Here is a 23,638-nt window from a genome sequence, read left to right on the forward strand (position 1 = left end):
TTTCCAGAACTCTGCAAAATGGATATGATCTCCACTTACAGGTAAAGACAGTGAAGCTCCTGGGGTGGAGAATGACCCAAGGACGCACAGCTAGTAAGCTGGGATTCAAACTCAGATTTATCTGGCTCTAAATTCCTTCTCCTTTTTACTACACCAGACTCCTCTCTTGCAAAGAAGGGGATTGCTTAAGAGACCTCAAGAGAGAAAAATAGTCAGGACAGAGTACATGTGTAGGAGTGAGGCCGAACTCCATTCAGATCCAGAAGAGGGACAGTTAACAGTGTCGGATTCCACGGACGCGTTAGTAGGGTCATTATATTCCACATTAAAGAGATCACTGGTGGACTAAAGGGAGGGTTGGGGGTAAAAGGCAGATTCCAGAATGTTCCAGTTGAATAAATGGGAAGTGAGGAAGTGGAGGCACCAGCACAGAGAACTCCTCCCAGTGTTGGTAGCAGAGGAGAGGAAAGAAATCAGGAGGTAGGTTGAGAAGCAGAGTTGAGGAAGTTTTTTTTGTTTTTTTTTCCTTTTTTCCCCTGAGGAATAGGAAACACTCAGGCCAGATATTAGGTTCTGTTTGCAATGGGAGATGAGGGGTGGGAGTTGGCCGCCGGCCTCTTTTGAGTGAGGACAGTCTATAGCGGTTGATAACCACATGGTCACAATACCCCATGGAGAAGGGAGGGGCTGCCCACCATGTGGCAGATCCCTCTGTGACCTTGGTAAGATCTCACAGAAGTGAAGGTCACCTTTTCTTGGGTCAGCGACCCAGGCAACACTTTGACCTTGAGAAGCTGCAAGATTGAAAGCACCCTCTTCGCAACTATATTCCTGGATCTTTGCAAGGTGACGACAGTTAGAAGGATGAGTCCTGGGGGTGTTCAAGTTCCAAACCAAGTTGTCCTACCTGGTCTGTGCTCCATGGACACTTTCTGAGTCACCCTGTCACGTAATGACAAGGTTCTCACTACAGCAAGCGTTCTTCTCCGTGGTGAGCCTGGGCTCAGGGCTGCCGTGCTGAGAAGGGCCATGTGGGCTGCTGAGGACCAGGGATGGGGATTTCTGAGGGTGCTCTGAGGCCAGGCAGGGGGGGGGGCATTAACGTCACAGACTCCCCGAAGGGCCTAAGGGCTTGTGCTTTTGCTCAAAACAGGGGCTAAGCCTGTAAGTGCAGTGCATGGAATGTGGAAGCCCAAGGCCTCTTCAGCCCTGCAAGCAGCCACTACAGCTCAAGTGCGGGTGTCAGGCAAGTTTCAAGGCGTCCTTGAGGGGCAGGTGTGCATGGCCTCTGTTGGCCCATGCCCCCTCCAGGGGTCTTTCTCAGGCCATCCCACCTGCTGCATCCTGCTGTTAAGTTCCTCACAATGCTCACCGAATGCCCCCACCCCCATCGCCAAGCTTGAGGTCAAAGTCCAACTCACGCTCCCTGCATTCCCTGACAACCAATGTTGCCGCTCCTTCCGGCAACCCCATCCTGCAAGCTGGGGTCACTTGTTCCCTCACCTGTGCTCCCTGAGCACTTAGACAAGAATATCCATAAGAGCCCTTTGGATGGCTTTCTTCCCCCACTCCAGACCATGAGCATCTCAGGACAAGGATGGTGGCTTCTTTCCATCACCCAGCCTGGCAACTGGCACCTGGGGCGGGAGGAGGGGACTCAGAAGGAACCCTTTTGATTGAGGTGAACTTCTCTTTTTGAAAGGAACTGTGTGTAGTTCTTAAGAAACAAAGGCATGGGTTGTTAGGTGAACTCGGGGACCAGACCAGAGTAACCCAAACTCCCCAGGGCCCCCCATGTCACCTACCTTCAGAACGTCTCCAGTGTGAAAGCTCAGTTCATCCTCACCTGAGGCGGTGAAGTCAAACTTGGCAATGGCTTCCATGTCGTGACGTGAAGCTGGAAGACAAGTAATGTGTTCATTATGCCCTTCTGTCCAGAGAACAGAGCAGAGCAGCAGGCCACGTAGCAGTCTGAGACGCCTGGTCCAAGGCCTCCAGCCCCGAGAGGGAGGCCCAGGCCCACAGGGAGGGCTTTCGTTTCCAGCGAATTGCTGTGGGAGGGAGCCTGTAGGTTGTGCTTCCCTTTCTTCCCTGAATCCCCACGTGCCAGGAGCAGGGAACCGAGGCCTTTCCCCTTCCTTTCATCTCCCTTTGCCTGCCTGGCCTGTCGCCCTTTCTGAGGGCATCCCTGTTTCCGGTTGATAAGGATGGAAGACTCGCTATCATCTCTAACTGGAGGCCCGAGGGGCTGGAAAGACTGCTCTGTAAACATCGCCCTGAGGCTGTCCCTTGGCGGCTATATTTAACCAGGCAGTGTTAATTAGACAGATGCCATTTTCTCTTTTACATCTGAATCATTTAAGAGAATTAGGCAGCATCGGCCAGTGGGGAACTCAGCGTCCTTCCACATGGCTTCAGAGTGGAAAGCATTCCGGTTCTAGAGGCAGGGGACTGGATTAGTCAGATTCCTTATTTCATTATTAGAGTGTAAGCCAAGCACCTTTTGAAAAATTTCATTCTAATATTTCTGAATCAAGTTAAAATATTATTCCCACCCCTCCCCCAGGAATGCACGAGGTCTATGTAAAATAAAAAAGCCTACAAAAGAAATATAGTTGGGTTTTTGTTTTTTGTTTTTGTTTTGTTTTGTGTTTTCAGGAGACGCTGGGGCTGTGATAGAGCAGAGTCCTGGTTTTGTTGGTGACCAGCTATATGATCTTGTGCAGTAACTAAACCTCTTGGGGTCTCAGTTTTCTCACCTGTAAAATGGGGATCATAATATTCAACTAATAATAGGGGGTTCTGGGTGGCTCAGTCAGTTGAGCCCCTGACTCCTGATTTTGGCTCACGTCATGATCTCGTGGTGGTGAGATCAAGCCCCCAGTCAGACTCCGCACTGGGCATGGAGTCAGCTTAAGATTCTCTCTCTCCCTCTCCCTCTGCCCCTCCCCCTGCATGCATGTGTGCGCTCTCTCTCTAAACAAACAAATAAATAAATAATCCTCAAAAAAATTGTATAGAATGAATTTATCCTCAGCAAAGGTAGCCTGACCAAAAGCAGCCTGAGTTTTCTTCTGATTTCTCCCATCTTTTATGAACTTTCCTCTCTGAAATTTGATGCTTATTCTCCATGACCCGCAAATCCTTTGGTTCTCTGCTAAGACGGTTTGCTGTTAGTCGTGGAAGCTGTTGTTTGGCATTTACGTTTATCAGAGTTTGGCTAAGCCTGAAACCCTTTAGGTTAGTAACCTCACACCTAATGGCTTTCAGTAACCAGTAAACCAGGACCACAATCACACTATCAGCGGGAATTTCCACCCAAGTGACAAGATTTGGGTAAATGAGGAAGGTGGCTGCCGGTGGGAGGTGCAGCAAGCTGAGATCAGAGATAAAAGCCAACTGCCCTGGTGGTAACAGCAAGGGGCTCAGTTCTCTGATTTTCCACATTTGCTTAGTCTTACAAAGGCGATTTGTAGAGATGACGATTACCCATCCCAAAGGTATAGATATTAAGCAAAAGATATTTCAGGAGCCAGAGTAAAATGTCATAGTTAATTGTTTGAGCTTTATCACTAGCCAAAATTTATTTCCAAACAAAAAAGTATATATACTTTTTGTACCCTTTCTTCAGGATCTGTCCATCTAAGGCAAATTAAAATCGTGACCTAGTACGGCCCACTCGACAGGAAGGAGTATTCTGCCCTCCTGGGTGAGTGCTAAATGCTTTTGCTCATTTGCTTCACCCCGTGGCTTTAACATGAAAAGCCTCCCCTAATTAAGGCCTTGCCTTGAGTTTGCACGAAGATGTGATGTCTGTGGGTCACCGTCATGGTATCCACAGCAGTTACTGGTCACCTCAGGAGAGCAAGTGTCAGGTGAATGGTCCTGAAAACCAAGATCCCATTTCTATGCAAATTTACCTTAATAAGCAGGATGGAGACAAGGGGAGGGCAAATGCTAAACATATTAGAAAATCACATAAATTAGGGATGAAAAAACATCCAAGGCATGCTCTAGATATGACCTTGAGCTTGGGAAGATCTTTCCTACGTTACATGTAACTTGAATGCAGCCTGGGTGCTGGGTCCAGGCTGGCGGCGCGTTACTTCAGTGAGAAGGCCGAGACAGGAGCAGCACTGCTTCCGAGAAACGGCCCTTTTCTCTGCCTTCCCCCAGGAGGCAGGTGGTATGGCAAAGCCAACTTCACGGGCACATCACAGAACTCCCCAGCTTATAATATTAATCCTGGCTCCGAAAACCCAATTAAACAGGCCCACTCTTCATGAAATCACTTTGAAAAAATGTGTGTGCGTCCCGCTTCCCATTTCCATTTGTGAAATGAATCCGCTCAGATGCTGTTTGGCAGGAGGGAGATGTCCAGGGGGGAGTGGGCTATATTCTATTTTCGTTCCAAAGCCAGGGCTTTGCAATCCTCCCCTTGAATTTACCATTCCCTGCTTCCCTAATAGCAGTGCAACCCCAGGGGTCCGTCTTCTGTTTGATCATAAAAATGCACCAAAATTTATATCCCATTTTTCTATATCCATTAGTCTTAATTTTAAGAACTTTTAAACTACCACCAGGGAAAAAGAAAATTGAACTAAAGTATTTTGTTCAGTATTTATCCATTTGTTTTATAGTCTGTACCTTCTACTATATATATATTATTATACATATTATATTAAAAACATGGTAGCAACAATTTCAAGACCGAAGAGAAAGGGGGAGGAGGGGCAGGGGAGAAAGTGCAGCCAGCTCGAGAGTTCAAGAACGCAGTGGAGCCTTCTAGCTGCCCTGCGCGGTTACAGTGTTCCTGACCTCAGGGGGAGATGAAGAGAGAGACATCTCTTTAAAGAACCTCAGGGATGGATTAAATGTGCGTTTCCGTCCAGTGATCAGTTTCAGAAATGGCTGAAATGCTGCCTGCTATGGAACGTGAATGACAAGTGACAGTGTCCAGGGGCAGTCAAGCCGCTCCTGCAGCCTCCCCCACCCACCCCGACCCCGCTGAGGATGCCATTTGTCCAGGAATCCTACTGCAGAACCATGCAGGGCTCCTGCCCTTACTGCTGGCTCTGCCTCTCCCCATCCCTCTGCGTCTCTCTGGCTTCGCCCCGGTATGAACTGCGTGCAATACCCACGAGCAGCCCCGGGGCACAGATCTGCTACGCCGCTTGGCAGCACCGCACAGGACTTCCCCAGGCACGATTTTCTCTGCCCCTGCATTTCCATTTAAGCTTCTTTTACCACCAACAAAACAAACAAAACAAAACAAAACAAAAACCCTGAAAAATATTCAGGCTTATATACCAGGAATGTTTGTCTACTTCTAAAATACAGTCACCACCGAACAAGACAGCTCTTTAAAAGAGCCGCCATGTGAAATCCAGATTAATTGGATGCGTTCAGAAACACGTAGTTACCCTCAAAAATCGCACCAGGCAAGAAACTTCTTGAAAGATTTCAGCTCCTCCTAAGTTGGCTATGAATAGCCAAGGCTTCCGTTTTATGCATCTCTTAAAAAGAGCAATTGCGTAACATCACAAAGCTGTTGGAAGATTCAGGCTCAGGACCCAAAGAAAGAAGGAGCTGGGTCCTAAATCGAATCGGCAACACCGCTTCGTATTTGGCCGCGGAGAACTCTAATTTAAATATTATGTGGCTTGCACCAGTTTACGTTATAATTCAGTTAAGCTATTTTTTTTAAAAAATAGAGAAACATTGCTCTTTGTAAATATTGCTTTAGCATATTTATCAGGACGGTAACGACAAACGTAATTTTTATAAATTTATCTTGTGTATGAAATGCAGTGACAGGACAGTGAGGAGTTTACCCGAAAGGACTTTGACTGCAGCTACCAAGAGGAGCTTGGCTAAAACTGTAAAATTCTCCAGGCAGTTTAACTTCACACAACACGGCCATTTGGAACCCACAGCCTTTCTATTTGTCAGGCGAAGCCCCTCCTGGAGTCACTGAGAAGGCGGAGTGCTTACTCCCTGCCCTGAAATGACAAGGTCAGCTCCGTTACTTTGCCGAAGCAGGAAACCTTCCCCTGCGGGGGGTGGGGGGTGGGGGGATTACAGCTAAGCCTCGCTGTACACAATGGCTATGTTTCTGAAAAGTGATTAGGAATAGAGTATTTGTAAGTGGCATCATATTAGCATTTTAGAGGCTCACTCTACAAAGGAACCCCACGGTGCATCCCTTTACAAAATGAAAAGGAAAATTTGTTATGCAAATGACTACCTTTTAATTTATCTGTTTTAAAATCTGGGTTTTCATGCATCTATGAGTCTTAAAAACAGAGCACACCTGTATATCCTTCTAGCACCTCCCACCACGGGTTAAATAAACGTTAGTTTCCTCTCTTAACTCCCAGAACGCTTTTTAAAAAACCTCTCCTATTGATAGGTAACAGTCCACCTTGGAGTATAGAATAGGAGTCATCAAACCTCTTCTGTAAGGAACAGAGAGTACATGTTTTGGGCTTTGCGGGCTGAATCCTCTCTGCCACAGCCACTCAACTGGGCGGCTGCAGCTGGGAAGGCAGCCAGAGAGAACAGTATTGAACGGGTGTAGCTGGGTTCCAATAAAACTTTATTTATGAACACTGAAGTTGGAATTTCACCTAATTTTTACATGCCACGAAGTGTTACTGTTCTGATTTTCCCCCCAACCCCACTTAAGAATATAAAAACCATCTTAGCTCATGGGCAAAAATAGGTGATGGGTGGAATTTGGCCTTCTGGCCGCAGTTTGTGGACCCCTGGTATAGATGCTTATACCCATATCTTGCTTCCCCAGTAGTCTGTAAAGTTCCTGAGGGGAAGAGCTAGAGCTTAGTGAACTGAATGTGGGCTTAGGAGTAGATGGGCCTGGATTTAAATCCAAGATGTGCCATTCCCTTTCCAAGTGTCCTGTTTCTTTATCACTAGGGGTGACCACATCTGCTTCACGGGGGTGCTGTGTGTTCATGTGCGTGAAGGCTCTGGCACACAGCAGGCATTCCATACATGGTGGCAGGGGCTGGTGTTATTGACTCTTAGATTCCCTACAATATCGAACCAGTGCTCAGTAGGCACTCAGTATATGCTGAGTGAATGAAAATGTGATCAGCGACCTGCCATCAGAGTTACAATTATAATTGATTTCCTCGGGGAAGGCAGAGGACCCATTTACAAGGATGAATTAATTTCCCACTCAAAGGTGCCCTGACTTCTCAGCAAACTCAGCCAGAGATAATAAAACACACACCCACGTGAAATGGTCTGATTTATTTAATCCAACAGAGGGCAATGGTGCACCCCAAACTGGCAGTTCCATCCTGTAACTTTTTTTTCTTTTTTTTGCATCCTGAGTCCCCACAACCTTTATCTCGACAGGTTTGGCCACTGTCCTCCTTGTCTCTTGTGTGTTTTAAGGCATGTATATTTTAACATTTCAAGGAGTCTAAAGCCCATACAATACAGAATGACTTTGCTGGGAAAGAATCGGAAGTCATTGGCTCCTACTCATATTCCGCTGCTTGAATTCCCGGAGTATCCTGGAAAGATGGTCCCGTTCATCTCAAAGTGATTAGTCCCTCACTCCTGCTTTTGATTCTAGGTTAATGATTTATGTTGAAACCCCTGCTGTGTGTTTTTCTTTTTATCTGAACCCTAGAGCTGCCGTTGGAGACTTCTGGCCTTAGTTTATTTATCACCCTTTCCTGGGCCTTAGACATAGGAACAGGACACTGAGAAAGGTCATAGGTGGCCCTTCTTGAAAATGTGTACGCTTAGGATGGACAGCTACCTATAATTCACCCGTCAGCTATTGCTTAAATATTCTTCCAGAAACCCAAATCAATCGATTCTGGAAAAGAAAGTGAAAAAAGGGGAAGAAAAAGGCTGAGCATGGCCAAGAGATCAAGGGCTGGCCTTTCTTCATTTTGGGCTTTCAAATGGCAACATTTTTGCTCTCTTCTACACCAGCGGAATCCCTGCTTACAGAATATCTCTCAATCAGATGGCCATGTTGGCAATGTTAACCTTCTTGCTGAATGTCTAACACGGTGTACTCGTTTCTTTACTGAGCCTGCTCTTGAATTACTTCTAACTCATCCCTGGAGCCTTTAAAATAGAAACCCTCAAATCCTAGTCTAGTAAGACCCTCCTTCTGGTTTCTCCGGAGACTCGGATCTGTGGCCACGTGCAGAGGGTGAAGTGGGGGTTGGATCACGGCGGCACCAAGCTTGCAGACAGCCATGGCCTTGGGAATGGCTATCAGAGGCCTCTGCTTTCCCAGATTTACAACCAGCAGCTCCTACACTTACTGGACCTCCCCAGTCAGAGATGCAGGACCATTTCTTTTAAGTTAAGGATCTCAGGGGAATAAGCAGCCTTCTCAGAAGGACCTGGCCTGTTTCCACAGGTGTTCTCTCCATGGGATGTAAACATTTCTGACTTTACTGCAACCAAAGTAAGCAAAGACAAGTGGAATATGCCCACCAAACCAAATCTGGCTAGTTGGCTGAGATTTTAGTACCCTCTAAAAGCGTCCATTTTACATGATTTTGCACATATGAGACATTCTTATCTCCCTCTTGTCCCTAGGTGACTCATTGTTTCCCCCTCCAAAGCTCCAGGAAAGCATAAATTCCCCAGGCATTACTAGCAGGGGTGAACTTGGGGAACTAGAGGGGCCCTCCGCAGCCTGGCCGAGAATAGCAATTCCTCAGCGGCTGATCTGCTGATGTGGTCTTGGGGACACAAGGAAGTGGCTTAGGAAGAAGCCTTCAGGGTACGCTCCATCTCCCCTGCAGGTGTCTTTCCCACATCACAATCATCCGCTGGCTGCCTCACTTCTGCAGAAAGCAGCACCAGAGCTGTCTCTGATGACAGGTCATGAATAGCCAGTGGGTCCCCGAGTGAGAGTTGAGACGTGGGCAGGAGAGGAGTACTGTTCTCTCCTCCCAGGCTGGGAGGGGTCTCAGGTTCAGCCCGTAACCCCCTCGCTGAGGCTGCCTTTACGCACCCTGACCTTGGGACGCTGTCTCTACCAGTGCACCTGCGGCTGACCTTCTGCCAACCGCTTAGGGTTCTGGTCCACCCTTTGGGCTTGCCCTTGAGATGTCTCCCTATTTTCTAAGTGGGAATCATCTCCTCAGCTGGAAGGCACTTGCTTTTAGGTTCGGAAGCCAAATAAATATATTTCAAAGACGTACAGGCAAACTTGACACAACTGGGGAGTCCCTCTAAATCCCTTATATCCTCATTTAATCAGATTGCTGTTCTGCAGGTCCCTGCCTGTCACTGTGGATTAGGGGGTCCACCGGTCTCAGGGATGTTTTCCTCTTTTTTAATTAGCTCCTCTTTTCCTGCTTAAGGATTTTTGTTTTGGGGTGGGGTGGGAGGGCAAGGAGAAGGGAGTAGAAGAGGGTGGGGACAAATCAGGGGACTGTGCTTGTGCAGGTCCCCTGCCCTCCCCTGCCTTCTAAATTGAGTGATGCCCAAGACAGAGGGTCATTTGCTCTTCCTTCTTCTGGTTACTTATCATCTTACTCTTCTGTAATCAACACCAGTCTAGTATATCAAATGAAACTTTCTTTTTTTAAAAAAATATATTTTTTTAAGCAATCTCTACACCCAACATGAGGCTCAAACTCACAACCCCGAGATCAAGAGTGGCATGCTCTACTAACTGAGCCCGCCAGGTGCCCTTTTTTTTTTTTCCCAAGTTCAAAGCACATCACATAAAATTTCACTTGTCCTCAAACGTTTTGTAAGAAGAATATCCTTTTCTTTCAGTGTAATGTCTACGTTCTATCAAACTCAACCAACTTCTATTCTTTTTTTCCCTAACTTGCCGTTCTCTGCAAAGTGAGGTTGCCAGCCACAGAGGAGGGGCATGGGCCTGGCTGCCAGACAGACCTGGTTTCAGGTCTCAGGTCTGCTGCTTCCTTGCTAGCTGGGGAACCTTACCTCCCCTGTGCCTCAGGTTTTGCATCAAGAATGCAGATAATAATGCTCATTCCCAGAGTGGCCGGGGGACAGGGTGTGGAACGTCCCACTAATCTCGCTGTTGGACAGTTCAGTGTCTCTCCAACCATTCCTCATCTATCTACTCTCCTTTCTCGTAGAGAAAACAGTTTCAAAACTGTTTTTCAAAAATGCACCAAGCATATATGCCCTTCCCAGGGGAACGCTAGCTTCTCTCTACTCCCTGTGGAGTCCTGGCTGCAGCGACTTCAGAAGGCAGGACAAAACGTATCCGTCATCAAGACAATCCCGTAAGTAGAGAAAAAAAGACAGCACAAACCAAGAGGCCATGGGGAGGTGGAAGGCTGAGAAACAGAAAACTGATCTGGCTTCTAAGCTTTGCTGTCTGCCTGCCTCACCCAAGTCTAGAGCCAAGAACCAGCGGAGACTAAGCTCCATGTATTGATATGATCTATCGTGGGCCACAGGCTTCACATGCACTTTGCAACATGATTACGATTATGATCGTTATTACTACGACCATGACTGCCACACCCATTTCATAGCTGGGAAACAGAGGGGCGCGATTACGGTCGGAGTCTGCTCACCCCCGAGGCCGTGCTCTTTCCTTCACCACGCCGCCTCTGCTGGCGCTAGCGGCACTGCCGGCACTGGCGAACATGAAAGTCCTGCACTAGGTCAGGATAAGCACTGACGAGCTCAGGGCCCCCTGCACCTTCCTGCGTGGCTGTCCTTCAGCCAAGAAATTGATGGGCACAATTCTCACATACCCACAGAATCCAAGCCCATTATTCCTTGGTCTAAGAGGGCAAAGTCTGCAATAAACCTGGCTGACCTCAGCCCAAGCAATCATGTGCTTTAAGCCCATTTGCCGAAATGGAAGCAATCTCAGTTAATAAACCTCCATGCGGCTGTTCTTCTCCTTGCCTTCCCCTTCTGTTCCTTTCTCACTCTCTCTTTCTGTCTTTCGAGGTCACGGGTTTCTAACCTCTCCCCGCATCAACATTCCTCACAATCTAGTCTGCTTTTGTTCGGAGCCCTTTTTCTTTCTCCTCTAAATGCCACTGACTTACCACGAATCTAGTTAGAACAAGTGCACCTCAAGTCTTTTTGTTTTTACATCTCCTACACTTTTCTTATTGACACCATGAAAACATCAATCCAAAACAACAGCGACAGAAATGACACAGGAAGAGCCCACCCAGCCCCACTCTGCCGCCGCCAGACTGAGATACCACTTGCCATTTTCTTGTGCTATCCTGATTGTTCCCTAAAGCAACGACAATTGTCGACAAAAACACCATGAATCCTGCCGGCGAAATCCAAACAAGAATGAAGCATTAAAGATACACATACCCCCCGATCAGAAATTATTCAATGAGCCCTACAAGAAGGGCAGGAGAGGGTGGCGGTGGATATGAGTGGAGGCAGGAAGGAGACAGACAGACAGACAGACATCTTACAAATCCCCAGGCTTCTTTTCTCCCCTCCTTCACTTTCTAATTTCTATTCACATCATGATTTCTCTTCAAATATATCACCAGGATTTTATGGAGCCTTCGTGTTCTTTTTTCCTTCTCTTCCCGTCTGTTCACTTCATGTTTGTGTTTATTGATTTGGGCTCTGAACGCTTGGCTCGTTTATCATACATATATATTTGAAAGCCTCCATCTTCTTGCCCTGTCACCACCAGGGCTGTAATATCACTCCCAAACGTGAGGAGTCCGCTCAGCACCCTCTCTCCCTTCCCTCCCCGTCTGCACCCTGTGCTACCTTAATTCTTATTTGGGCAGAGCACAAAAGCAGAGAGTAGATGATTCTGTGACCACGACGGCTTCAATCTTCTTGTCACTTTTCCTTATATTCCCAAGTCCCCTCTTATTATTGGAACGTGGGTCATTTTTTAGTTCACTGGTCTCAAAGCTTGCCAAAGTGGATGTTAACCCACACAACAGTTTACTCGGCTTCATTCGGTAAGTCTATCCCTCGGACATTGGAGGTAATTACATTTTTAGGTATCAAGTCACCCCATAAAGGTACTAGAAAGCTGCCGATAGAAGGGATGCTATTGCTCATTACCTCCATCAGAAGAACAGTTATGATAGTCTTATCTTTTTCAGAAATTCTGGTCATAATTGGAGTTCTCTTGAACTGAGGAACACCTGTATTTTCTTTGCTCAATGTAGTCTCTTCCTTTTTAACTGCCAGTCTTGATCCCCTAAACCTTAGGTTCTCCAAGTTGGAGGGGATCCGGGAAGTTGGACCTGTCTTTCCCGATTTATTGAGCTGATGGACGATGGCCATAGGGAAGGAGGAACTGGAAGCAGCTTGGCGAGTTGGTTCTATTGAATCAAATCTATAATTTTCAGTCTGAATTCTGCCCTAAGGAGAAAAAAAAATTGACTGTGTGATGATGACGCTCCCAAGTCCCCAATTCTTGTTTCTAAGCCTGACTATGCCCGGCTTCTCCACCACCCTCCGTGTGACGAGGCTCCAACTCCTTGCTCTTCCGGTCATTTCCTTCAGGTGACGTCACAGTTTGTCAATGTTTTTCTTAAAATGTGTTACCTAGAATTCAGCCCACCCAGTATTTGAGAAACGGTCTCAGCTGGGCTCAGCAGAAGGGCACTGTTTAATTACTTCCTCTGCACAACAGAGTTTTAATAACATGTTATTCTGTTGGCCATTCGGGGTTCGACAGCTAGCAACGGGACAAAAGCACAAATATTCCCCAGCGCGAAGAGGGGGTCACTCCAGGCCCCTCCACTTCGCTTCTGCAAGAGACTTTTGAGAGCCGAAGTATGAGGTTCAAAGTTAATCTTTTTGATTTTGATCTTGTTTTGGTCCTCCCTGTTGGCCAGTTCTTCAATTCATCACCGTTCCTCTGGGCACGGATTTGTATTCCTCCTCTCTGGTTTCTCTCCCAACTCTTTTCTCACAAGCAAGCTTAATGCCTTTTTGGTCTTTATTTCATAATAAATGGGACGTGGGCTTTGGAGTCAGGCAGAGCTGGGCCTGCGCCCTGGCTCCTTCATTCACCAGCTGTGTGATCCTAAGCGAACTGGTTCTCTCAGAACTCAGTTTCTTCTGAATGACTCCCTCCAGGTTTCCACGAACTTACTCATCAGCACCCTCTGAGCGTCAGCTCCAAACCCACCAGATGAAGCAGTTATCATTCTGCCATGTTTTTCTGCATTTTCTTTTCCAGGGTCTCATGAAAAATCAACCAAATGCCTCGCTGAGATCAAACTGGGCCATGCCTGTGGCCCTTTCCTTAAATGTCAGTCTAATAACCTTATAGGAAAAGAACATAAACCAGAACAGGGTCAGCAACTTTTTCAGGATCATGCTTGGAGAAACGCAATGTGGAAGAAATTCGTCTTTTCACTCCCTTTTCCTCTTTCGTGTCTTCTGTTCCCCACTCCTTCTCCACTTTTCCAGTCTTTTGCTGAGTTTCCTTTTATGTCCTTTAAATAGGCTGCTATCACCTTCTCTCCCGTACCCCCATTCTCCAGCCTCCATCCCACTTGCTTGTTGGAGCCAGGACTCCTGAATGCTGAAGCTTTCTGGAGCACACTTTCTGAGAGTCATTTTCCTATTTAGAATTCATCAATGCCATGTTGTCATGCTACCTCCCAGATGCACTCCTATTGCCACTTCAGGCCTTAGCAATCTCTTCCCCATTATGTCTCTCTAATTTAGACCTCAGAATACCACACACCCATGCAAACGTGCCTTAGGATGGCTTCTCAACATTCTCTAAGCATTCCCTCTGCATCCTCACCTCTGCACTGGTCCTCCCTCCGCCACCTAACCCAGGCTGCTAGGGACAGTCACGCAGGTTGTTTACTGCACAAGGGCCAGCGACTGAGGCTGCAGGGGGGGTTGCTAAAATCCAACCAGTGATCTTCCATCAAGCTTTGAGTCCTAATGTGGGGCTGCATCTGCCTAAAGTTAGGGGCACACTTTTCTAACGTAAACAAAGGCATCGGGTCTAACTTTGACTGCCCCTTCTAAGCCTTACTCGGGGTCTGCCCTTGCCATACCCTATGCTCTCATGCTCTCTTATTCTCGTGTGGGACTCGATGTATTTATCCCTTGCTTGGTGCTGCCACCACGTTAAGTGAGGCGGGCAAGCACCTGGCCTTTTGGAGTCCAGCTACCAGGGTCCAAATCCTGGCTGTACCACTAGCTATCCGGGTGACCCTGAGCAAGTTATTTCACCTCTCTGAGTCTCATTTTTCTCATCTTTAAAACAGGAATACAAATGATAGTACCTGTCTTAGCGTTCTTGTGAAGATACTTGAATGCTTGAGATATCCATCTAGAACACTTAAGTATGGTGCCTGGCACACAGCGGGCATTTCATGCTTGCTAGCTACTGCGACTTTATGCGTATTCCACGGCAGCTACCAATGACTGAGACGTGCTGTGGCTCTTAGGAAGAATGAGTGAGACAATGTACCCCTCACTCGGTAGGGTTGCTAGATAAAGTAGAGAATGCCCAGTTCAACTGAATTTCAGACAAAAGTTCTAGCATAAGTTTTCTAGCGTAAGTATATTCCATGTGTACCTTGTCCACAAAAATCTCACAGGGGTATAGATGGTGCGTTGTTGGGAATGATGGCAAGGAGTCATTTCCACCCTGTCCTCTCTGCTCTGCCCACTGCTTTTCATCTCACACAAAGGGTCCCCGACATAAAAACTGGGGGGTGGGCCAATTTGTGACATGGGACTCGAGGTCTTGGAAATGCAGGTGTTCCTGTGAAGGTTATGGTTTGCATGTGGAAGTGAATATTCTCTCATTCATATGTGCTGGGAGCCACAAAACGTCCTACTTCCCACCTTCTCTGCTTTTTGTGTGTTATTTGCCACTTTTCACATGGTGTGGGCCAAAAGGCATGCTTTTCCTGTTAAGCATTCTGGCATACTACGGGTTTTGATAAGTGGGTTTGATAGATTGGAATTCCTGTTTCTGTAAGTGAATTTTCTTGTAATCCGTATTCGTGGTAAAGCAGGAATCTTCTAAGCCTTCTTACTTATTCAGATGCTGCTCTTACGATTATTCTGGCATTTCACATCGTTATTCTCAAATTCACTATCTGCGCTCTCATATCTATAACTTGTCAAATTTTTCCATGCTTGGCATTTGCACCACAGTTAAAAACAACAACAACAACAACAACAAACAAAACAAAACAAAACTCCTGGGCACCGGCCCCAGTGAATTATTAGTAGTCCCATCACATAGTCACCAGGTTGACAGTTACTTGCATTACCTGTGTCCCTAGTCCCGATGACAAATAATCCTTGAATTGGTTGCTGATACCTCATCCTTTATTAAATTTTTAAATATGATTTGTGCTTTTCTAGAGCCTCGCCTCTTCCTGGAACTACTGTAGAGGAAGCTACTGAACCCCCAAAATACCTGATGTGGTTCTGTCCCCTTTAAGATCTTCTCTTCTTTATTCTCTCTCTCTCTTAAGATCTTTTTATTTATTTGAGAGAGAGAGAGTGCACACACACACAGAGAGAGGGAGGAGCAGACCCTCCCCCCCCCCCCCCGCTAAGCACGGAGCCCAACGTGGGGCTCGATCCCAGGACCCTGAGATCATGACCCGAGCCGAAGGCAGACACTTAATCAACTGAGCCCCCCAGGTGCCCTCTTTTATATGCTCTTTCATTTCAAATCCTTCATTACTGACTCCTTGTCCAGATTCTGTCCTCTCCCAACTCTGCCTGCATGGTCAAACGGTACTGACTTCTCCTCGGTCTGGTCCTCACATTTTCTGCTGCTTGACCTCACAGGGGTTTCATTCTCCTTATCTCTCTCAGGAATATCGCCTATGCTTTATGCATTCACTCAGCAGACATCTATCTACTGGGCCCCACTTTGTGCCAGGCATTATGCTTCACCTGGAGATCCAGAGTGGATTAGAGAAGCAGTCTTAGACCTCAGCTGGTTCCCGGTCTTGAAGGAAAAACAGACAAGTTGGCCAAACAAATGAGATCCATGTAGTAACAGAGCCAAACCTCAGTGGTTGAGGAGCCCAGAGGAGTGGTTCCTAATCCAGCCTGGGATGAGTACAGGTGCAGGAGACGCTGAGGGGAGCTTCCCAAGTGAGATGACAAAGAAACTGAGTCTTGTGGACAAGTAGAGGGCACTACATCACTGATGGAGCAAATGATATGTGTAAATAGGAGTTCCGGGGCCCATTTGGTTCATTATAACCATCATGGATTGGCAGGGGTTGGGCTTGGTGGTTTGGGTGGGGGCAAGTCATGGAGGATCTTGCACAACATGCCAAGGACATTGGACCTCATGTCGCGGGTGAGGGGGAATCACGGAAAGTGTTGATAACCTCTGCATTAGGAAATGTTTAATCTGGGAGCAGTATGAAGGGTTGGGGGGCAGGGTGAAACTGGAGAGGAAGAAACCACTGCAGCGGTCTTGGCCAGAAATGATGGGGGCCTGAAATATGACAGCGAGAGACCTTGCTTCTTCCCTTGATCTTGGGCTTTTGGCTCAATAGTAAGTGCTTTATGTTATCTGATTGAACACTTGCAAAATCCTGAGGAGTAAGACCTCTTGTTCTATCCATCTGACGTATGAGAAAACTGAGGTGCAAAGAGGTTTAAAAAATTGTCCAAGTTCACGTGTGTCAAAACGTGCTGGAGCCACAACTACAGCCTGTGCACTTAACTAATATCATGCCTTGTCTATTACTTCGGCCAACTGGCAATGGCTAAAAGGCAGAGAACAGTCTAGAGCAACGCTTTCCAACAGAAATATGCAAGTCACAAATGTGAGCCACACATGTAACTTTAAATATCTTGGTAGCATATTTAAAAAATTTATTTTTAATAATTTATTTTATTTAACATGATATATCCCCAATACTATCATTTCAACATGAAATCGATATAAAATATTACTGAAATATTTTGCATTCTTTTTTCTCAACCAAGTCTGGTGTGTATTTTACAGTTATAATACATCTCGATTTGGACCAACCATATTTGAAGAATAGTACAGGTAGCTAGCAGCTACCATATTGACCAGCACAGACCTGGAATGGCTCTCATCTTTCTGCTATGGACAATATGGTAGGTGGTGATAACATTTTCAGAGATAAGGCACTATGGGAAGAAAAGGTAATTTGGAAGTAGTTTGAAATGCTTGAAAAACATCTAGGTAGAGATTCCTAGGCAGGGGTTGGATATATAGGTGTGGACCTCAGCATAGAAATCCGATAGACATATACAGTTGGAAGCTATTCCCATAGAGATGGTTATTAAAACACAGGCTTGGAAGGAACTCACGTGGGGCGATTATGTTCAAGGACTGAGCTCTGGAAACACAAGGAAGGGATGGATGCCTTGGGTAGGTAGAGGAATTCATTTGTAGGTATCTCATCTCCCCTTGAACAGGAAGGAAAGACAAAGTGAGTGTGAGTGCAGAAGGTAAGTTTGTGTAGGTAAAGAGGGTGAAGAGAGACAGGAAGTAGGCCTTCTAACCTGATGTTGGCAGGGGTTCTCTTGGCTACCCTCCTCCTTTTTTTCTCTTCCACAGAAAACTGAGCCCTTTTATAGCTGACTGCTCACAAAATCGATATGCAAAAAGGGGAAGAAGAAGCAAACAAAATGTAAATATTTGTTCAGCCCCGGGAAGCAAAACCAAGGATGAGCACTCATTTCTCCCAATTGTCATGCCATACTCTCTCTCACATTAAACTTTCTATTTTGAAATAATTACAGACCCACAGGAAATTGCAGAAATAGTCCAGAGAGTCTCCCTGTCCTCTTCATCCTCTTTCCACGAGGGTGACACCATACATCACCACAGTACAGCATCAACACCAGGAAACTGACATCGGTACGATACTATTAACCGGACCTTTATCTTTTCTTTTATCATTTCTTACCAGGAAGCACCCTGAGTAAAAAGAATCAAAATGAGGTAAGATGTAATGTCCAACCAGGTCCAGAGCTTTATGTACGTTCAAGAGGTTTTATCCCTGTAGCTAAATGACATGCACCAAATACAACACCTAAATGCCTCCTCAATGCTCAATACCTTCTTACAGCAATCTGTAACTTGTACCAGCATTATGTGGTCAGACCAGACTCTTCACTGTCTGCTTGGCTTCTTGGTACAGAGAACAGCAAAGAACAGAACAGACGGCCCTGCTGTCCCCGTCAGGAGCTGTAATGAGGACTCTTTGACTCAGAAGAGAAAGGGAGGTGCCCTACAACCCACATCTCACTGACTACCGAACCCAGGCTCTGTTTCCGACAGGGCACTGTGTCTTGCTAGATGGCTATTTCATGCCCTCCTCTACACAGCAGAAAACCAATGGATTAGGAGGGCGTTAGCATTCAGATGTGTGACTCCGTCCCCCGTTTAATCTGGGATGATTTCAGGGGAACCCACAGCACCTAATACGACAGTCTCCTCAATAAATGCGAAGGGTTTAATTGAACCAGCTTACAAAAGAAACAGACCCAAAGGACACAGGCACATTCCTCAAAAGCAGAATCAAACAGAGAAAGAATCAAGACATCTCTTTGCTTCAAGGAAACAAAAACCAATGAAAGAAAATTAAGCCAACTTGAAGGGAACAGTGGCTGTCCACCAGCCAGGGTCTGGCCAAGGCAAATAACCCACTTATTAACAGTGAGAGTTCCTCTGTATTTTTCCTCTAAGTGGTAATTTGTTAACCAGTAAATATGGAATGACTTTTTCCTCCCTTGGAGATAAATGAGCTCTAGTTCTCAAAAAACAATATATCTGGCAAGAGGTGGGAAACAGAAAAATGAAGTGTTTCGTCCATTAAGACTTAAAAATTCAGCAAAATACTCATTTCTGGTAGCTGGGTGAAAGGAATTTGACAACTGGCCTTGACAATTTCTGAGCAGGTGAGGAAGGAACAATTTAGCAGGAACATGCTGGAGAAGGGTGGTCAGATGCCTCCAGGCTGAGTGATCTCTAGAAATTTATTTTGTGTACTACACCTTCCCTTATATTGTCACATACCATAGCTGTGCTACCGGTAATAAAATAGTTTGTGTCCAATTTGAGAAGACAGGCTGAGGGCAATTCGTCGTTGGAAAGACAAACTATAGGCTGAAGGGAACAGGACACAAGGAAGGGGGAAGGGGGCTCCTGACGCTGGTCGCCATGGGAAGGGTCTCCTGCCCCCAGGTGCTGAGACCCAGCAGCACTCACGGGATGAGGGTGGAGGAAAACAGTTGAAATCAACTCGGCTCTATCAAAGCTGTTATCAAAGAGTCAAGGGTGAGAAAACCAGTCATGTGTTTGATGGACTGGCCCTGCATTGACCAGAGTTTGAAATTCAGCCCTGAGATCCGTTCTGTCGTTGACCTCTCCCGTGACAATGTGGCTCGGCCATTTGTGTCTGACCCAGCCATTTGTTTGGGGCTGACTAGACGCAGCCTGCATTTTTAAATCTGTGCGGATGCTTACACAGACCCCGCTCTCCAGTCAGACAAGAGTGCCACCAGATGTGACTAAATGTGCCTCCTTTTTTAGCCGTTTAAATGTGAGAAATCCCTCCCATATCAGTCCGCTGCAGGAAACTATTTTTATCAGGGTCTTTCAACCCCAGCTCTGAGACACATCACAGATATTCCTGCAAAAGTTCCACAGCCGACAATGAAATCAACCCCGTGCCAGACAGACTCGAACACTCGGGCAGGCGGCGAGGGGAGTGAGTCCTGCCTGCGATCACTCGGAGCTGTAGGGAAGCTAAGGGGGGGTAGCAGGGCAGAAAGGGCAGAATTAAAATGTGATCAACGTGGCATCTGGTCTCTCTTCTCTCTTCAGCTTCCACGGAAGCAAATGTGGAAAAGGGGAGGAAGCAGCGAGGAAAAAAAAACAACAAGGAGAGACAGGGCCCCTTCTGGGAAAAACAATTCTTGTCTTGAATTCTCAACTGTGCATTCCACCTCAGAAAGCCAGTGACCACTTTTACTGAGCCCCGGGCGACAGCTATGCCCAGTCTGATCCAGGCGAGAGATAGGCAAGGGGTGGCAGCTTCTGCCTTAATCTTTCTGCTGTCTCCCTTCCCCCTTCCAGTCACAATAAATATATTTATACTCACTTGATTATGGCAGCCAGACAATGCTCCCCTAATTGGCAGTGATCAGGGCTCCAGAATTGCTTGGGTGAACCCGCTGTCTCTCTATCAGGCAAAGCCATAAGGGGCCACTAATGCAGTCCCCATTAACAATTTCCGGAGGAATAAAAAACAGTCCCCCGACTCGTGCATGGCAATGAATTTTCCTAACAGCTCCTAAGAGCCAACCCTTGAGGAACTCAGACATTCATGAACCTGCCCAGCATAGAATGATTTTATAAATCTTCCCCACCCCCAGCTCTAGTGCACAGAAAAAAAACCATAGCCACTTCCTTCTGCTGGAGGTTCTTTTGTTCTTTTACGTTTTTCTTTTTTTCTTTTACAGGCCTTATGGAGCCAACTGTCATTTTTGGTGCTTGGTTCTTTGTAAATTTCAAGGACATCTGGCACGCAGTTTACTGCATTTGTTAGATTTGGTATTTGTAGATGCGTATGCGGTCTCTGCTGCGTGTGCGTGTTACCGTTCCACGTGCATAATTTATGCACACAGAATTTGGAACTTGAGTGCCTCCGTATATTTTGACGTGTAAATGCGACTACCACAGTGCTGATCATAAGTAGTTGCTTAATAAACGTTTGCTAAATAAATGAATGCACCAAGAAGGCAAATGTCATTCATTGATTCATCAGACATGTGGATGCCTGGTATGTGCAGTATGTGGCTTAGAACGTGCTAGATGCTGGGCGTTCAGTGGTGCACACCCACAGTCCCTGCCCTCAGGAGCTCACAGTTGAAGGGTGGGAGGCAGGCACATAAACAGGCAATGATAGGACATCGTGGAGACACAGGGAGAGGGCCCTGTGCAAGGCAACACGGAGCTAAGGAGGGAGACCTTAGTCTACCTAGGGGAGGGGCTGAGGCCATGATGTGTGCAGAGGGGTCTCTGAAGGTGGTGATGCCTAAGCAGGGGCTGTAAAGCATTCCAAAGGGAGTAGCATAATCGATGGCAGGACACAAGAAACAGCAGGGTGTGTGTGGAGATCTAGAAGCCCGAGGGTGTTCGGGAAAGCACTGAGGCAAGGAGTTGACAAAATTGAAGTGAGGGCTCAGGCGGGGGACTGGCTCTGGCCAGGAGGGCCTGGGGCGAGTAAAGAAAGGAGCTTCAACTACCTTGGTTAGAACTAAAATTCTTCCGGATTGTGCTAGACTGTGTACACGCACACCGCAAAGCAGAACTTGAACCTGCTTTGGAAACGCTGCCGACGTGCTGCTAGTCACTGCACCTGTCACTGATGAACCGTGTGAACCCGAGCAAGGGCTGCCTTCTGTAAGAGTAAACTGAGGACATGGACTCTGCAGGCTCTAGGACCCTTCCTGGCTTCTCTATGGTAAGCTACCTAGAGTCTCCGAGGTTTGTGTGCAGTCCACACCTGGGCCTGTCCCCTGTGAAAACTGTGGGGCTCTGAAGGCACGAGGCCACTCCTGAGCGGCACATGGTATCACAGAGTCACCGTCTTCCAGCACAGGCCCAGGCAGGAATACTGAGTGCAGTTCAGCAGAAGCCCTTAAGAAGTCTTCACCAGAACGTGCCGCATGATGGAGATACCCTCCTGTCCTCAGCCTGGGTCAGGGTCTCCTTATCTCAATGCTGAAGAACCCCCAATTCAATTCAAAGCACGGATCGCTGCTTGATTACATTTCTCTAAAGCACCGCTGAGCTTATATCCTTTCTGCTCAAAAACTCTTACTGATTCCTCTTTACTTATAGACTCAAGCCCCGAGTTCTTAGAGTGACACTCAAGGTCATCCTCAATCTATCCCCCACCCTACCCGCCACAACTTCCACGTCAGCCAGGTGGGACCCCAGGCAATGGCGTCCATGAAGATTCCTACTGCTCTGTCTTTTCTCCCTCCAGCCCTCCACTAAAGGTCCAACTCGAATTCAAGACCATCTCTTCTAGGAAGGCTGTCCGGCTACCCCATCCTCTCCGGCATCCTGTGCGGCACTTACTGTGTTGTTCATTAGTGACTATGAATTTCACTTTGTGGTTTGTGTCTTACTTCCCCAGCTAATCTGTAAGCTCCAGAGGCTAGGAACCAAGCCTCACCCCTCTTTGTAGTCTGTGGACCTAGCTCAGTATCCTGCTCATGGTAAATAATTGCTGACGATGCCTTTCCTCCACTGTAGCCTCTAGAAGACCACGGAGTAAAATCCACAGGAAGTAGAATTATTGTTGTGTCATCATAGTGCTGTGGCCCAAAGTTCTTTTTCCGACTTCTTGGAAAATGGGAACCTCGGAGAGAGTGGTTTGCTGTAACCATTCTGGAGTAAAAAGAATGTGAAACATTTCTCCGACGATTCCTAAACAATATTTCAGAGGCCCTCCTCCAGAGCTTCCAGTTCATCCAGGATGAGCTATTGCACAGATCAAAAGGAGCATATGCACATTCCACCAGGAGGAGTAATCACTCTGCTAAATTTAAAGGGGAGGATGATTGAACACTCCAGCTCGAAAGTAGAAATGGTTTAACATCACACGACTGAAGAGGAGCATGAGTGACTTACTTAATTTTTGGCCCCCAGTGTTCAGTTTTTATTGTGTGTGTTCCGTTGAGCAGCACACGGGATTTTTCACAGAAGAGGAACTGGCACTAAATCAATACGGAAACTCACCACGTCCTGACTGATCCGAGAGCGTTTAAGGAAGCCGAGCTCTGCCAGTATGTACAACTGTGCAGGATCTGTAACTGGGCAGTTAAAGCCGCCCTCGAAGCTGGCAGCTGTGATTTTCCCAGAAGCAGAGCTTCAGGAAGAAAAATAGCTTTGAACTTCAGTTCCATTTTTGCAAATTGGATCTGTTCACGAAAAACTGTTTTAAGTCCAGGTTTCTTTCCTTCTTTTTTTTCCCCCCTCATTAGTAAGGGTATGACTGTTTCTTTTTACCCACATGGAAATTCATTCATTTACTCCACAAATATTTATTGAGTACCTGTCATGAGTCAAACACTGTTTTAGGTGCTGGGGATGCAGATTTGAACAAAAGAGGCAAAGTCCCTGATCTCATGGAGATTGTCTCCTAGGAAGGGGAGATAGATAATAAATGAGTTAACAAGGAAGTAGATATACAGGATGTCAGGCATGAATATGGAAATGATGTGAATATCTTTTTGTACTTGACAAAGTAATTTCTAGAAAATTAAAGATGAAGGGGCACCTGGGTGGCTCAGTCAGTTAAGTGTCTGCCTTTGGCTCAGGTCATGATCCTGGGGTCCTGGGATGGAGCTCTGCATCGGGCTCCCTGCGCAGCAGGGAGCCTGCTTCTCCCTCCCCGTTTGACACTACCCCCTGCTTGTGCTCTCTCTCTCTCTCTCTCTGTGTCAAATAAATAAATAAAATCTTAAAAAAAAAAAGAAGACTCGGCCATGAATATTATCTTAGTTCATATATGTCATATATAAAGGGGTATTTAAAAAATAACTAGTAAGGAATATATATATTGCTCTTTACATGTGACATTGACATTCCCTGCTGATTTTCAAAAGGATGGGCAGCCTT

At 46.5% G+C, this 23,638-nt stretch overlaps 1 protein-coding gene across 1 annotated transcript in view; it reads right to left on the minus strand.

Moving 5' to 3' along the window:
• GRAP2 (GRB2 related adaptor protein 2) overlaps nucleotides 1–23,638 on the minus strand; it is a 60,979-nt gene that overhangs the window by 17,600 nt on the left and 19,741 nt on the right. Inside the window, exon 2 of the mRNA XM_026479588.4 lies at nucleotides 1,806–1,897. Within this exon, the coding sequence (XP_026335373.1) occupies nucleotides 1,806–1,883 (78 nt within the window). The 5' untranslated portion in view covers nucleotides 1,884–1,897. The remainder of the gene's footprint in view (nucleotides 1–1,805; nucleotides 1,898–23,638) is intronic.

This window comes from Ursus arctos, unplaced genomic scaffold (genome assembly GCF_023065955.2).
Source record: "Ursus arctos isolate Adak ecotype North America unplaced genomic scaffold, UrsArc2.0 scaffold_21, whole genome shotgun sequence".
Taxonomy (NCBI): Eukaryota; Metazoa; Chordata; class Mammalia; order Carnivora; family Ursidae; genus Ursus; species Ursus arctos.